The sequence below is a fragment of the Sphaerodactylus townsendi genome, linkage group LG12 (assembly GCF_021028975.2).
Source record: "Sphaerodactylus townsendi isolate TG3544 linkage group LG12, MPM_Stown_v2.3, whole genome shotgun sequence".
Taxonomy (NCBI): domain Eukaryota; kingdom Metazoa; phylum Chordata; class Lepidosauria; order Squamata; family Sphaerodactylidae; genus Sphaerodactylus; species Sphaerodactylus townsendi.
The window spans coordinates 54,174,760-54,190,085 of record NC_059436.1 but is presented as its reverse complement, the minus strand read 5'-3'; the positions used below and the strand labels follow the sequence as shown (position 1 = coordinate 54,190,085).

Genomic DNA, 15,326 nt, shown 5'->3' with positions numbered 1-15,326 from the left:
TGTTCTGCATTGGGTTTTCGTTCTTGCTGTCAATGGGGGTTGAAGGCTGGTATTGGGGACATTTTATGAAGGCACAGTTCAAAACGTTTAGGTCTATCAGGAGATCTGTTCCTAATGATACCCCTTGTGGTTTAGGTTGCAGTTTGTTGGCCAAAGTTGCATGGACCCTCAAAAAACTGCCCTAGCCTCCTATGCTCCTATTAATAGGCTCCCCATTGGAAACAATGGGGGATGGGAGCACCCCCTTTGGAAGTCCATAACTTTGGACTCCTTGAACCAAACCTCACCAAACTTGGGGGGTAGCATAAGGACAGTCTCCTGATGATACACTGAAATTTTGGTGCTGATATGTCTAAAAATGCATCCCCTGCAGGCACCAATGTCCTGGTGCAAAAAAAAATTGGTCATGGTGGGAGTGGTCAGCTTCCATCAGATCCAACTCTGTGGTGGCTCTTTGCCTGCTCCAGGGTTTCATAGTTTGCCCAGGGCTGCCTTGTTACGACCCTGGTGCACAGCAGAGTAAATGAAACACAGCAATCTGTAGCAAGGCTGGCCTACTTTACAGGGCTTTACTTATGGTATGCTGCTATATTTAGTAAGCTACTTGCTGATTGTTTTACCAGGCTTCTTTACAGTTAGATTCAAATATTGTTATCATTTCAACGTTATCATGTTTTTGTGACTGGACTACTGATGAACTGAATTGTTCTGTGGTACTTCTAATCTGCCTTGAGTTGCAATGAGAAAATTATTAAACAGTTGAAAGTATTAACATTGTCGTTTCAGAAAATACAAGAGATGGAAGAGAAGAGGATAGTCAGGGTCGGTGAATCCATGAAAAGCTTTGCAGAGGTGGACCGGCAAGTCGTCCCCATCATCGGGAAGTGTCTGGATGAGATCACCAGGGCGGCTGAATCCATCAATCAGAAGGCCGTGAGTTGAGAAAATCTTTTGAGAAAATCTATCCACAGGATATTGCAACAAAACGTGATCGTTCCAGGGGTTTTGTGAAATCTTCTGTGAGAATTTACCTGCAGGAAAATGCCCACAGTTAGCTTCCTGTAATGGCACTTTCATAAAACCTGCCATGTAAGTACAGTTATCCCTTCCACATCGCTGAGTTTAGGGGCACGGCACCCCCCCCCCCATCTGGAAATCCGCATAAAATTATGCGGAAATCTGCATAAAATCCGCATAAAGACTTCAGATTAAGTCTGAATTTTTTTTCTTTCTCTTTTGTTTTAACTTTTAAAAAGAAACTGTGTATGTTTATGGCATTAAAAGATAAAATATGTTGATATTATACAATATTATACATATATTTTATACATTTCTGAGTTTCTAAAATGTTCCTGTGTCGTCTGGCCTTTGCGTGTCATCTGCGGCTTCCACAAAACTCCCCCCAAATTTCCGTTTAATTTCTTATGCTGACATATCGAAACTGTGATGGGGAAAGTCACGATGTGGAAGGGATAACTGTAAACTTACTCATGTGTCAGCATGCCTGCTTAAAGGAAGAGGGATCCTTTCAGTGGTATACTCTTTGTGGTATACTCTGGTATACTCTCTGCGTTCAGACCTGTTCTAAAGAGATACAGAGTGCATTTTCTGGTCATACCTATATTTCAATAGGTAAAATTGTTATATTTTTTAATGCAGAGTCCTCTACATGAGCTCAGAAAAATGAGAGGTGCTAAATCAGCAGACAATCACTGTTTATTTATAATAAAATTTCTCCCACCCATAGGATTAAATAAAACTGGGACGAGAGTTGGGTTTGATGTATGGGCAATGTGTTTGACAGATCGCCATCTGAGTAATTATTAAGTATTAGAATGTTTTAATTATCAATTTATTGCTACAGCGCTTTTAAGATGTGGCGTAAATATGAGTGACAGTTGCCCTCAGCCTGGCCTTGGGTGGGTGGGGTTCTAAACCACATCAAATAAAAATAGATAAATAAAATTTTACCTAAGCAAGGAACAATTGAACCACTGGCTGGATTAAAATTAGCAGCACGCTCTATCCCTGAACTGAGAAAGGTCCTTGCCACAATGAAAATACAATATCCATAGTTTTATTTGTTGATTCCTCTTTGGTTGGCCAGATTCATGGCTTGATTGTACATTCTTCCTCCTTGGTTACTACAATGCAATAGGGGTTAAAAGGGAGTTTCCTCAACTTTTCTGCTGTGGATCATGGAAACAAAGGATAGTCATTCCCCCCCTATATTTTTCTCCCCTCTTTTCCTTACACCTTAAATGTTGGGCTTATGAGGCCTGCCTGGGTAGCTGCTGTATTCCCTCCAGAGTCGACAGGGATCAAATGCACGCAGAGATGGAACAACCAAGAACCGCAGCCTAATGCCAATGGCCTTTGATAGATGGAGCAGCAGATTGAAAAGCTGCAGGCAGCTTGAGTTGCAAGGGATTTTTATAGGGACATGTTGGGGGAATGCCAGGGCTATACTCAGCTCTACAAAAATAAAAACCAACTCTCTCAGCCAACAAACCTGCAGCCTATATAAATTGTGCTCATGAGGATGTTTGGGCTTCCTTGGCTGGTGTCTCCCCCCACCCAGGGGCGTAACGAGGCAGCCCTGGGTAAACTGTAGCCCTGGGCAAAACCTGAGTTGGATGCCCCCCGCCCCTCCCCCATGGGCAGCCACTCCACCACGACCAATTTTTTTTGGCACCAGGACATTGGTACCTGCAGGGGTGCATTTTTAGACATACCAGCACCACAATTTCAGCATATCATCAGGAGACTGTCCTTATGCTACTCCCCAAGTTTGGTGAGGTTTGGTGCTGATACATCCAAAAATGCACCCCCTGCAGGAACATCCTAGAAATTTGCCCAAGAATCTTTGTTCTGCATTGAGTTTTCTGCATTGCTGTCAATGGGGGTTGCAGGCTGGGGGGTGGGGGGGCACATTTCTGAAGGCACAGTCTCAAACCTTTCAGGGTCTCATCAGGAGACTGCCCTAATGATACCCCCCAAGTTTGGTGCAGTTTGGACCCTCAAAACTGTAGCCCCCATCTCCTATTAGCTCCCATTGGAAACAATGGGGGATAGGGGCACCCCTTTTGGGAGTCCATAACTTTGGACTCCCAGAACCAAACCTCACCAAACTTGGGGGGTAGCATAAGGACAGTCTCCTGATGATACGCTGAAATTTTGGTGCCACTAGCCTAAAAACTACGCCCCCTGCAGGCCAAAAATGGAAAACCACTAAAATACCCAAAAACGAACCCAGCATTTTGATGCCCCCCACAAGGTGATGCCCTGGGCAGCTGCCCACCTTGCCCAATGGGCATTACGCCAGTGAATACCACTGATTTTGACAATTGCTGTAGTTTTGTGACTACTGTTTTTATAACCTAAGCTGCCTTGAGACACTAGAAAAAAATAGGATACAATTAATAAAATAACATGCGGAATGTTGCGTTGCTCTTTTATGCTGCTTAATACTGTTTTGTGCCCCTTCAGAGGAATCTGAATTTTATAGCTGGCACTCATTGGTGGTTTCTAATTTATTACGTTTTATGCTTATGTTTAATTGTTTTTATTGTTTTAGACTCTTTGTACAAGTCTCTGGAGAGGCAGCCTTTCAGTTTCTTGAACACATAAATTGCCTATCTGTAACAAAAATCTACCTTTCATTTCATGAGACGGGGGAAAAAAACGAAGAACCAAACCTTCAACCCATTAGACTACCCACTACTCATCAAAGCAGAATATTGCCCCTGGAAAAGACACTTCGCTATTGATCTGTGTATCTCAACCTTGGTTATATCCAACTTAACTCTATTCCCTGGATAACTCTTTGCAGAGGGATTTTCATATCAATTTACAAGGAGCTTTTAATTCCAGTAGCCTCTCATTCCGCTGTCCCATTTGTTAGCAAGAACAGCTCCATAATGAAGCAACCTTCTGGTTTGGGAAATTCCTGAGGATCTGGCGGGTAGAACCTGGAAAGGGCACAGCTAGGGAAATGGGAGGGACTACAAAGCCATAGAGGACACCCTCCAAAGTAGCATTTTCTCCAGGGGAAGCTATTGATTAGCTATTGATTAGTGGGGTGCTGTGTGGTTTCCTGGCTGTATGGTCTCTCCTGACGTTTCGCCTGCATCTGTGGCTGACATCTCACAGTACTCCACTTGCTTTCCATTCCCACCATCAGATCCTCTGAAGATGCCAGCCACAGATGCAGGCGAAACGTCAGGAGAGAATGCTGCTAGAACACGGCCATACAGCCCGGAAACTGTAGTCGTCCCCGCAGGGTCGTCGCTAAGGAATAGGCGAGACGCGGCAAGTGTGGGGTGTACGCAACACAGGAGGGGCATCCTGGAGGAGGTCATCGCTGGCCTCACCAAAAGCCCGGTGGGAGACAAAACCCGTTTTACAGGCCCTCGCGAATTAAGCTTGAAGTTCGCTGCAGGGCCAGCATCTGATGGAAGGGTGTTCCACCAGCAGGCAGGGGCCAGGGCAGTAAATGCACCTGGCTCGGGTAAAGAGGCCAGCCATCATCGGAGGGAGCCAGGGACCACCAGGTAGAATTGGCCTCTGCACTGAGTCCACCAGAGAGCCTACCCAGGACATATGGGGTGAGAGGCGATTAAGCGACACACACAATATTTCCAGATCAGATGCCTACTCTCGGAGAATCCTCTCCGCGTTAAAATTGGGTGCATTTTCTGCGCAGCCAAAGGAGTTTGATATTAACATGCACAAAGAAGTTTTTCCTTTCCGCACTGCTGTCTGTGACTGCCGCCGTTAAATGTCCCAAAGTACAACCCTGTCGAGAAAGCTACCTATTTCCATCAGATTTCTATCCTGCCTTTCCTACAAAGAGCAGCCCAGCTGGCCTGAGATCACCCACCCAGTGAGTTGCTCATTTCAGTGAGGATCTGCCCTTAGATCTTCTTGGTCCTCACAGCAATCTCGATAACATTAAAGTCCCCCTGCCAAACAGTCCTGAGCCTCCAGTCATCAGAGAGCACCAGTTCATACATCAATGGTTTTGACTTCTGCAACTTCTGGGTCTCTCGCAGGATTCACAGTTGGTCATAGAAGCCTTTAAGTCTGGCTTTGAGCCTCCTGGTGATGTTGACTTCGAAGACTTCACCCAGCCAATTAAGCGCACCGTCTCAGAATCTAGCCTTTCAAATTCCAAAGACGGAAAATCGGAATCCAGGTTCTCCACCAAGTCCAGGAGCAAGTTGGCTGGCCCGTTCATGTCCAAAAGGAAAAAATAAGGTGATTACCGATTTTTTTGGGGCTTTGTCTTGGCATCAGTAACTTTTGTAGTTTGCTACTTGTGTCTTATTTTATAATCCCAGCAGTTGAAGTCTTTTCTCTCTCTCTTTTTTTTTCATAGAAATTAGTTTCTAAGAACTAATTGCTGATGTCCTGTTGTAATTTGTTGTAATAGGGGTTTTGGTTTTTTTGGCCTTTAATTGCTGGATTTTGCTTCTGTTGTGTAAAGTTTTTCCTTTAATTTGCCAATGTACTTTTGAAGGATTGTGTTGCTTTTATTAGTTTCTCGCTTTCTGGTTTTCAGTTATCATGTCTTTGCCATGGTGGTTTCTGTTTCTCGTTTGATTCCAGATAATTGCTCTCTGCATCCATTGTCCCATGCCTACAGTTGCTTTTTGCTAACGTGTCTGTCTTTGCTGCTACACTTGAGCTGATTTTTCCTTTGCTTTTCAAAACGTGCTGAAAGGGGGTGGGGGCTGGCAGAGCTTTCCCCCCCTCTTTTTCCACCCTAGCATGATTAAAGCCTTATTTGTGGCATGGAACATCACATATTTTTTTAACTCACAATATCAGCCTCATTCTAAACGTCTGCTTCACTCTAACTTCCTGCTGTGGCACGGAGATGCCACGAGGATACTGGCACATGGTCATTTTTCTGTCAGCTGTAAGGCTACTGAAGTTTAGCCCATTTGTGGTATATTCCACAAAAAACCCCAGCCCTCTTCCAATTCATAAGACCTTTCTTGCCTGGCCACCTGAAGCATGTCTTTGTCATGGGTGATCAAGGGTTAATGACTGGCCTCTGCTACGTGGTGTGATGCTGGTATACGTGTAGCTGTTTACTTGTGCGTGCTGGACAGCAAATGTTTGGGATCTGCCTGTGTAACTCTCCTCCAATTTAAATGTTGCCTCTCATTCCACCACCAGCGTGGCAAATGATGTCTGGCAGCACGTGACTGGGGTTCCCGCTGGGTCTCTCATCAGGGCTAGCAGGATCCTCAGTCTCTTTCCCTGTTCCTGGTGCTCAGGGTGGATTGCAGGACACACTTCTGACATTTATTGTTTAAGCTCCGGGAGAAAAGACTAGCATGGGACTCAGGCTCATTCCGCACATGCAGAATAATGCACTTTCAAACTGCTTTCAGTGCTCTTTGAAGCTGTGTGGAATAGCAAAATCCACTTGCAAACTAGTTGTGAAAGTGGTTTGAAAACGCATTATTTTGCGTGTGCGGAAGGGGCCCCAGATAACTTTTTTCACATTGGTGCAAGAGGAGCCCTGCTGGAGCTGAGGGGAACATCTGGTCTGGCAACCTGTTTCCCACAGCAACAAACCCATTCCCTTGGAGGTGCAGCCAACAGGGCACGGAGACCAAGGGTTTCCCCTGATGTTGCCTCATAAGGGTTTGCTGCCTCTGAACATGGCGGCTCCCTTGAGTCACCTTGGCTAGTAGCCATTGACAGACCTGTCCCTTGTGACCTCTGAGGATCTGCCTTGGAACACCACCTGATTACAAAGGATTGTGAGATGAGTGCCAGCACGCACATTCCCACAGGGCATTGGCAAGGCATCGTGGGCTCACAGTTGTCTTGGATCAATTCAGTGTGCAGCCTCTGGAATACCAACGCAAAAGCAGCCGTGGGCCCCCCCGTCACATCCTCCTGTGACTCTACGGCTGCAGGAAGATCAGCAGCAGCAGACAGGTTGGCCGTCAGGAAAGCCCAGTGGCTTGTACTGGTCTTAGGGTAGGGCGGGACTCCTCATCAGCTTCCAAGAATGGAGTTTGAAGTCCCCTTGCCTTAGAGTTGCACAAGAACTCTGCTCACAAAGGGAAAATAGACACTGGACTAATGACAGTTCAATTCTCAAGAGAGTTACTCCAGTCTAAATCCATTCTTTGGGCTTAAACTAGGGTCTGCAACCTGCGGCTCTCCAGATGTTCATGGACTACAAATCCCATTAGCCCCTGCCAGCATGGCCAATTGGCCATGCTGGCAGGGGCACTAATGAATTGTAGTCCATATGAACCTGAAACTGCACGGAGTTCTGAACAGGCTTAAAATATCTTTACTTAGATTTGCACTGTAAGCAATTGTTGGAAAGCATCTCTCCTCTCTTTATCATTCCAGAGGGTAGCCGTGTTCATCTGCAGTAGGCCAGTTCAATTTGAGCCCAGGGCCACCTTAGAGACCATCTGGCAAAGGGAAATTGGGCTCTTGAAATCTGAGGCCCTGAACATTTTGTTGGTTTCTAAGGTGCTCCTGGACTTGAATCTAACTCATCTTTTATGTCAACCTATTTTAATTGGTGAGCGATGCCTTGTGCTTTAATTTAATCATCAGTCATGTTTCTTTTTCAATCCTGCCCTCCAGGGAGCTTGGTGTGACCCACATGCTGCTTCCCTTCTCTGACCGTTTTACCTTTACGACAACCCTTGTGGGGAAGGTTGGCCTAAGAGAGAGCCTGATTAACAGTTTCATTAGGGGGTGTGGGGGAGCTGGAGCCCCGGGGTCCACTCTCTGTGGTCACATGCGGGGCACTTCGCAGGGCCGCACCCCCCAACTGTGCCCCACCTTGAACTCCCCGTGTTGTTCAGGACAGGTGCACAGTTGAGCATTGATCCGCAGGGCTGGCCCTGCCTCTAAACTCCAGGTGGAGCTTGGGAGCAGGGCCAGCCGGGCTCGTGCCCCCCCCCCCCAACTGGCCCTGCTCTCAAGTTTCATGTGGAATTGGCTTTCAACTGCGCCCATGCTGCAAACTCCGCGGGGAGTTAGGGGGCATGGTGCCCAGGATGAGCCTTGGGTGCCATTTTGCTCAACTGCCCCCCTGCTGATTAGGTCCGCTCAGGGAGGTTTGTAGCTGGATGGAGACCGAAGGGAAACCACCTGTGCCGTTACATCACCCTGTTTGTTATATTGAAGAAGTTCTCTTTGAGTCAGGATCATTTGGCAGGAGTGGCCGGGCTGAGGGCATCATATCTTCCCACTTCACCCTCTCATCTGGATTGCATGCAGCATGATGGGTCTTGGAATGGGGAGAAATGCTAGACGTTAATTCTTTGCACTGCATCTCTTACTAAAACTCCTCATTTTCTATCACACCTCCCTTTTGTAATGCAAATCTTTCACTACAAAAACACCCCTCCCAACCCTTGATCCTTCTTTTTCTGTTCCTTTTCTTTCTTTCTTTCTTTCTTTCTTTCTTTCTTTCTTTCTTTCTTTCTTTCTTTCTTTCTTTCTTTCTTTCTTTCTTTCTTTCTTTCTTTCTTTCTTTCTTTCTTTCTTTCTTTCTTTCTTTCTTTCTTTCTTTTGAAAACCATGGCTTTAATGATTTGCCTCCGATTGATCTTGATTTCAAATGTTGCTTCTTTTTTACGCTTGCTTTTTTTTTGTATGTGCTTTTCTGGGTTTGTTTTTTAATCTTTGATTTCGGGTTTTTTTTAATTCTATCACTTCTCCATCTCTTATACGTAGCTTATGTCCCTTTTAACATCCCCCCATCAGCCCCCTCCTCCACCCCCTTTCTCTGGCTCACCCTCTGCTGTTCCCAACGGCCCCCAGTCTCCCAAGCAGCAAAAGGAACCCCTCTCCCATCGCTTCAACGAGTTTATGACCTCCAAACCCAAAATCCACTGCTTCAGGAGCCTAAAACGCGGGGTAAGTTCTCCTCTGGATGTCTGTCTGTCTCTATCTTGTGCTTCAACTGCACGTTCTTCTTGACTTATTTCAAGAACTGAGCCCATTTTTTCTTCTGCCCTCCCCATTTTCCTCTCGTTTGTTTTTTTAAATCATAACTTACACATCAGATTCTGAGAAATTCAGTGCTGTAGTCAAAACCCCCACAATGAAACCACAAAAAACAACGTTCTTTTTTCTGTTTATGGAACAGAGTGGCTTTGTGTTTTTCCCTACACACAAATGTAAACAATAAATAATGCAAAAAGGGGGGAAAAAAGAAAGAATGAATAAGGGCTGAGATCCAAGCCCATTCATCACCCAAATGGGAAACAACTGCTTGTGATCTTATTTGTACGGTGAAATTTACTGGTGGGTTAATTCGTGATTGATTAATTGCTGTTGGATTTTTACAGCCCCCTTTCTTTTGCCCCAGTTTTAGTTCAGTACTGGAGTTTACAACTTCTGCGGTAGTGTCTCTGATAATATTATAAAGTCCAAAGAGTGTTAGATGTGGAAATCAAACTGAAGACCCCAGTTTCCTAAGGGATATATCCAGTGGTGGGATTCAAATAATTCAACAACCGGTTCTGATGGTGGGATTCAAATAATTTGACAACTAGTAGTTTACAAGCACCATTTTAACAACTGGTTCTGCTGAAGTGGTGCGAACCTGCTGAATCCCACCACTGGATATATCACATCCTTTCTTAAAGAAAAGGGACATAATTGTGAGAGAGGCCTATCCTCTAAGAGTGTACATAGTCCTTTCCAACTCAAATTCCTCCACACCCCGTGGGCTTTCCCTTCCAAGGGCACAAAACCTTTTAAAAAGTTGCCCCTCTTCAGTTTTCCAATAGGGGCTGAAGGCACTTTATACTCAAAGGCATTGGGGGGAATGGTCCCCGCCCCCCCCCCCGAGCAGGCCTCCATCCCCCCGCGGCACCCCGCCCCCCCACGCCCCCCCCACTTACCTTAGTTCAGATGACTGCTCTTTGCAGCTGTCTGAAAAGCTTCTGCTGGGCTTGGTGGGGCAGGATGAGGGGGGCAGGGTGGGGACACCTCCCTGTCCCCTGCCCACTTACCTTAGTTCAGCCAGCTGCAAAGAACAACCGGCTGAAAATCCTCTGCCAGGCCTAGCAGAGCGGGGTGGGGTGAGGGGTCGGGTGGGGGGTGCCCCACAAAGAGCAGCCAGCTGAAAAGCTTTGGTGGGGCAGGAAGGGGGAGTGGGTGGGGGGCAATTTTCTGCCCCCCACGTGACTCACCGCAGGGCACCCGGGGCGTTTGTCCCCAGATGTCCCCATTATAGCTACGCCACTGTTTATATTTCTCTAGTTTGTGTTAACATCTGTTCAGTGCTCTTACAAAAGGGTCAAAGAATCCCCATATTAACAGGGAAAAACCTGAAATGTATGACATGTAAACTTAAGTAGGCATAGATTTATGTCTGCTTCCCCCCGAACATCTATTTAAAAAGGAAAAATGTTAAATGTGTGTGCCGTTTATAAAGCATAGAATTCAATGCAATGTAATAAAATAAATAGCAAAGATCTGAAAGGGTTTGCAGCCTTGAAATTGTATTAAAGTGAAATCAATTAAAACATTATTAAAATTAAAATAATCTAATTAGATTAATTAGACTGTCATTGTAAACACAGACTGTTTCTGCTGCTTTGCATTGACTTTTGACATTCATTTCCACTCGTTCAGAAAATTTCTGGCTTCAAGCATCATAGAAGCTGGCAAAACCCACGAAATTCAGTGGCACAAGGGATCCACAGAGAGAAACCATCTTGCAGTGTTCCAAGTCTGGCCCAACCCAACTTAGTTTGCACATTACTCTTTGCGGACAGGAACGACTTTTGTAAGTGGTTCATGACCTGAGATGGGAAGGCAGACATTAACCCTAAGAGAGAGGGGCTCTAATATGTACACGGGGCTTCAGGCGAACACTGGCTGTTGCATTTGCTTCAGTGGTGGAGATGGTCACGGTAGATCTCACTATCATGCATGAATGAACCAAGGCTATGTTTATGCACAGTGATGCCCTGTGGAGCATTAGATCGGAGTGGCTCCGTGTGAACAGGTGACATATGTTTCTTGCTTCTCAGCATACCCATAAACTACAAGCTGGATTCCAGAGTTTTGTGGTTGAGGGGTTTGGCAATGGAACTCTTCTCATATACCTCCCACTTCAGAATGATGGCACACGTATGCACTTGTGGAATTCTGTGCATCCTCCCCAGTCTAGAGCACTCAGTGGCCATTCCCATGAAGTTCCTTCATTTTGGCGCATTATTCATAGAATGCTTACTCAGGGCTCTTTGGTGCACAGTGCACTTGCAGAGGGGTCTCCTCCAGTGGTGGGATTCAAACAATTTGTCCCCACTATTATTTAACATCTATATGCGACCCCTTGCTCAGTTGGTGCGGAGCTTTGGGCTGACGTGTCATCAGTATGCCGATGACACGCAGCTCATTCTGTTGATGGAGAGGGGAGCGGCCACCGCCCCTGCAGCTCTCCAGCATTGCTTAGAGGCCGTGGCCTGGTTGGATTTACAGAAACAAGAACAGGTTAGCGAAACTGAATCCCAGCAAAGGCGAGGAGGAACCCACTCTGGCTGGAGTGGAAGTGAGGGGAGGGGGGGATTTCCAGCACGGGCGGTGTGGGGAGGGACTGTATTGGCACCAGTCCCCTCTGTCCGCGACCTGGGGGTCCACACCTGGATTAGAATCTCTTTCAATGGAGACCCAGGTGGCCCATATAACCCGAGTTAGCATTTTACCATCTCAAATCAGAATCAGGCCCGGCCCCGGCTGGTCCCCTTCCTCTCCCAAGCTGACCTGGCCACTGTGTAGGTCCGTCTGCTGGCAGCGGTCACCTCCAGGTTAGACTATTACTGCAACTTCGGCTCTCACGCTGGCCTTCCCGCTTGCGCTTGATTAGGAGATTAAAAATGGTCCAGAATGCGAAAGCGGCTGCCATTATCGCTTACAGGGAAGTGCACCATGCGAGAACACATTACACCCTGTGCTCCAGCCGTCTGCACTGGCTACCAGTTGAATACCGAATCACTTTCAAGGTGTTGGTGGTTGACCTTTAAAGGCCTTCACTGGCGGCCTGGGGCCTCCCGTACCTCGCGGGACGTCTTACCCCATATGTCCCAACCCGGCCTCTGCGCTCAGCAGAGGCCAATTTACTGGTGATCCCTGGCCCGGCTCAATCGGATACGGCCTGGCCTCTGCACCAGGGCCCAGAGGCCTTTACGGCTCCTGGCCCGGCCTGGTGGAAAAAGCTCTACCACCGGCATCTGTCGGGCCCTCGCGGAGACCTCGCTGGGAGTTCCGCAGGGCCTGTAAGACTGAATTGTTCCGCCAGTGCCCGGGGAGAACCTACGGCAGCGTTGATGAGGGCCCCCTTCCTCCTCTCCCCTCCCTCTTAGTTTCTCCCTCTGATAGCATCACATTGAATCCTACCACCCCTTGGGGTTGAGGAGTTAATAGTGGATGCCATCACGTACTAATGTTAATTTTAATGCTGCTTTTTAATGGGAAAGGTTTATATTTTATTTTTTAGAGCCTGTACTATGTAACTTATTGAATTTTAACTTGATTTATTATATTGTGCTCTACTTATGTTGTTCACCGCCCTGAGCCCTTAGGGGGAGGGCGGTTTATAAACCGAATATATAAATAAATAAATAAATAAATAAACAATTTGACAACCGGTTCTGGTGGTAGAATTCAAATAATTTAACAACTAGTTGTTTACAAACACCATTTTAACAACAGGTTCTTCCAAAGTGGTGCAAATCTGCTGAATCCCATCACTGGTCTCCTCACATTTTTCTGTTTACATGCGAGGAGCCATCCTCTGCCTGCCCCAAAGCTAGCTTGGTGGCCTCAATGGGCCTCTGCAGCTTTTTTTGGTTCTCTTAACTCCACCCATCAACATCTCTTAAAGGCACAGTTCTCATCACACCCTAGTTGCAAGATACAGGGTTTTGTTAAAGCCCTTTAAATTGCATTTATATCGCTATACCTGTGATAGCAGGTATATTGATATTGTAGCCCCTTTCCCAACATAACACCCCGCCCCACAAAAGAAAGAGGCAAAGCCATTCCCTGGGCCACACATTGCTGAAGAAGGAGACCATGTGTTCGATCCCCCTCCCTTCTCTTCCCCTCCCTTTCCCTCCACACTCACACACACACATACTCTTTCTCTCTTCCTGTTTGAAATAAACTTGTAAAAAGCCCATTCTTGATCATCAGGGAGGGTAGAAGCAGAGCGGGAGAGGTGGAGTGGACCCAGAAATAACCTCCACTTGTGTTGTTCCTATTGATGTATCGATACAAGCATTTAGAGCAGGCTGACCAGACGTCCCACTTTTGGCGGGACAGTCCTGCCTTCAAACTATTTGTCCCGCGTCCCGCGGGTTATTGAAATTGTCCCGATTTTTGGGAGGCTGCCTCACTGCCTTCTGGGGAAGAGCAGTCTTGGCAGCCTGCTCTTTTCTGTGACCTCCGGGGAGCCGCGGCTTTCTGGGGCTTGCTGTTTCCCGCCCTGTCACAGGGTGGGGAGAGTGAATCAAAGCCCCAGAAGGTGATCAGTCGCAGCTCCACAATGACTCTTGTAGCGCAGCATCTTGCCTAACAGCCATACCCTCCGTCCTGGTTCAGAAAGGTGACCATCTGGTCACCTTAATTTAGAGAGGTGGGAAGGAATCGTCAACAGGGAGAAGGGCGAGGGGGAAGCATGCAAAGAAGTTCGAGGGGGAGTGTGAGAGAGAGAGAGAGAGTAGAAGGGGTGAGGCTAGGCAGGCTGGCTGGCTGGCTGGCTTTGGGTAGAGGGAAGAGGTCTGGAGCAAATCTGCGCCTACTGGTAAATCTGCCCACTCTTGCAATAAACCAAAATTAAATTCATGCTAGAAGCAATCTTGCTTGCTCTGGGGAGAATAGAAGGTGAAAGTGGGGCTTGAGGAAATGTATCCTTAAGGAGCAATCTTGCAGTGACGCACATTTGCCCCCATCGCGCAGCAGATCAGTGGCGTACCAGACCTAAATGGCGCCCAGGTAGGGTGGGCTCAGCGGTGGGCCAGCCCAGGAGCCAGCCTGCCAGGCTGAGCCCCACCCACCCTGGCCTCCCTGCAGGCCGGCTCATGATCCTCAGCCTCTTCCTTTTGCAGGGGCGTCTGGCAGGCCCGCAGAAGGCTTTCGTCTGTGGGGGGGGCAATTTTGCACTCCCCACATGACCAGATAGGTGGCACCCAGGCACATGGGTTATCCCATGTCCCTCTGGCAGGTACGCCCCTGCAGCAGATGCCTTGTGCGCAATCAGCCACCCTTTCCCTCCTGGTTCCACAGGTTGCTCCCCCTCTCTGGCCAGTTCCTCTGTGCACTCTTGTGCCTCTTCTGTGTCCTTTAGCATCCAAATATTTGTGTTCCATCTTTCCAGCCTGAGATAACTGTACAATCAGGATGTTCCCAGCTGGCATGGGCAGATTTTCCTTTGTCAATCCATTATGTCTCTGCATGCAGAATTACAGTCTCTGCCTGGTGTAAAATAGAACTCACCAGTTTGAGAATCTCAATCGAGAAGCTGAAAAAGGGGTTTTGCGGCTTTTCGCATAATCTTTTGAACTGCCTGCAGATTCATTCAAGAGCCACAAGAAAGAAAAAGTCCTGCTGGGAGCCTCTGAAAACAGATTTTTTTCCCCTGTCACCAATATTTACTTTCCCTTTTGTCCTCCATTTAATTCATGATGGGGCTTAATTAAAGCCTTCTTCCTCTCTGATTCATGCAACGGCACCATGCTTCTTTCTGCTATGCAGGGTGGAGCCTTCCCTTGTGCCCACGCCTGCCAAATGTAGTATGTTGCAGTTAGTCTCCTAAAAATCCCTGCTGTGCAAAACTAGTTCCAAAACAGAACTGGCACTCATGCTTCCTTTCCTGCTGGTCCTTTGGGTTGGGGAGGAATAGATCTGGTACTTAGGCCACAGGAGACAAGATGCCGGGAGACCCACGCACAGATTGCTTGTGTATTGTTAGCTGATAAGTAGCAGCCATGGAGGCAGTGGTAGGATCCAAAAATTTTAGTAACAGGTTCCCATGGTGGTGGGATTCAAACAGTGGTGTAGCACCAATGGGGCTGGGCGGGGCACGACGGGGGCGTGGCCGGGCATTCCGGGGGCGGGGCATTAATAATTTCTCTGTTACTGTAAAAAACTCTTACTGTAAAAAAAAAGTTCCTAATTTCCAGCTGGTATCTTTCTGTCCATAATTTAAACTCATTATAGCAAGTCCTATCGTCTACTGCCAACAGAAACAACTACTTCTCCTCTAATTGACTGCCTGTCGAATACTTAATACTTTCAAATACTTAGTTTTGTTT

General features: G+C 47.1%; 1 protein-coding gene across 1 annotated transcript in view; it reads left to right on the top strand.

Annotated features, from left to right (window-relative positions):
• FNBP1 (formin binding protein 1) overlaps positions 1-15,326 on the top strand; it is a 230,759-nt gene that overhangs the window by 156,064 nt on the left and 59,369 nt on the right. The window contains exons 8-10 of the mRNA XM_048512254.1: positions 787-933; positions 5,055-5,250; positions 8,729-8,913. Coding sequence (XP_048368211.1) covers positions 787-933; positions 5,055-5,250; positions 8,729-8,913 — 528 coding nt within the window. The remainder of the gene's footprint in view (positions 1-786; positions 934-5,054; positions 5,251-8,728; positions 8,914-15,326) is intronic.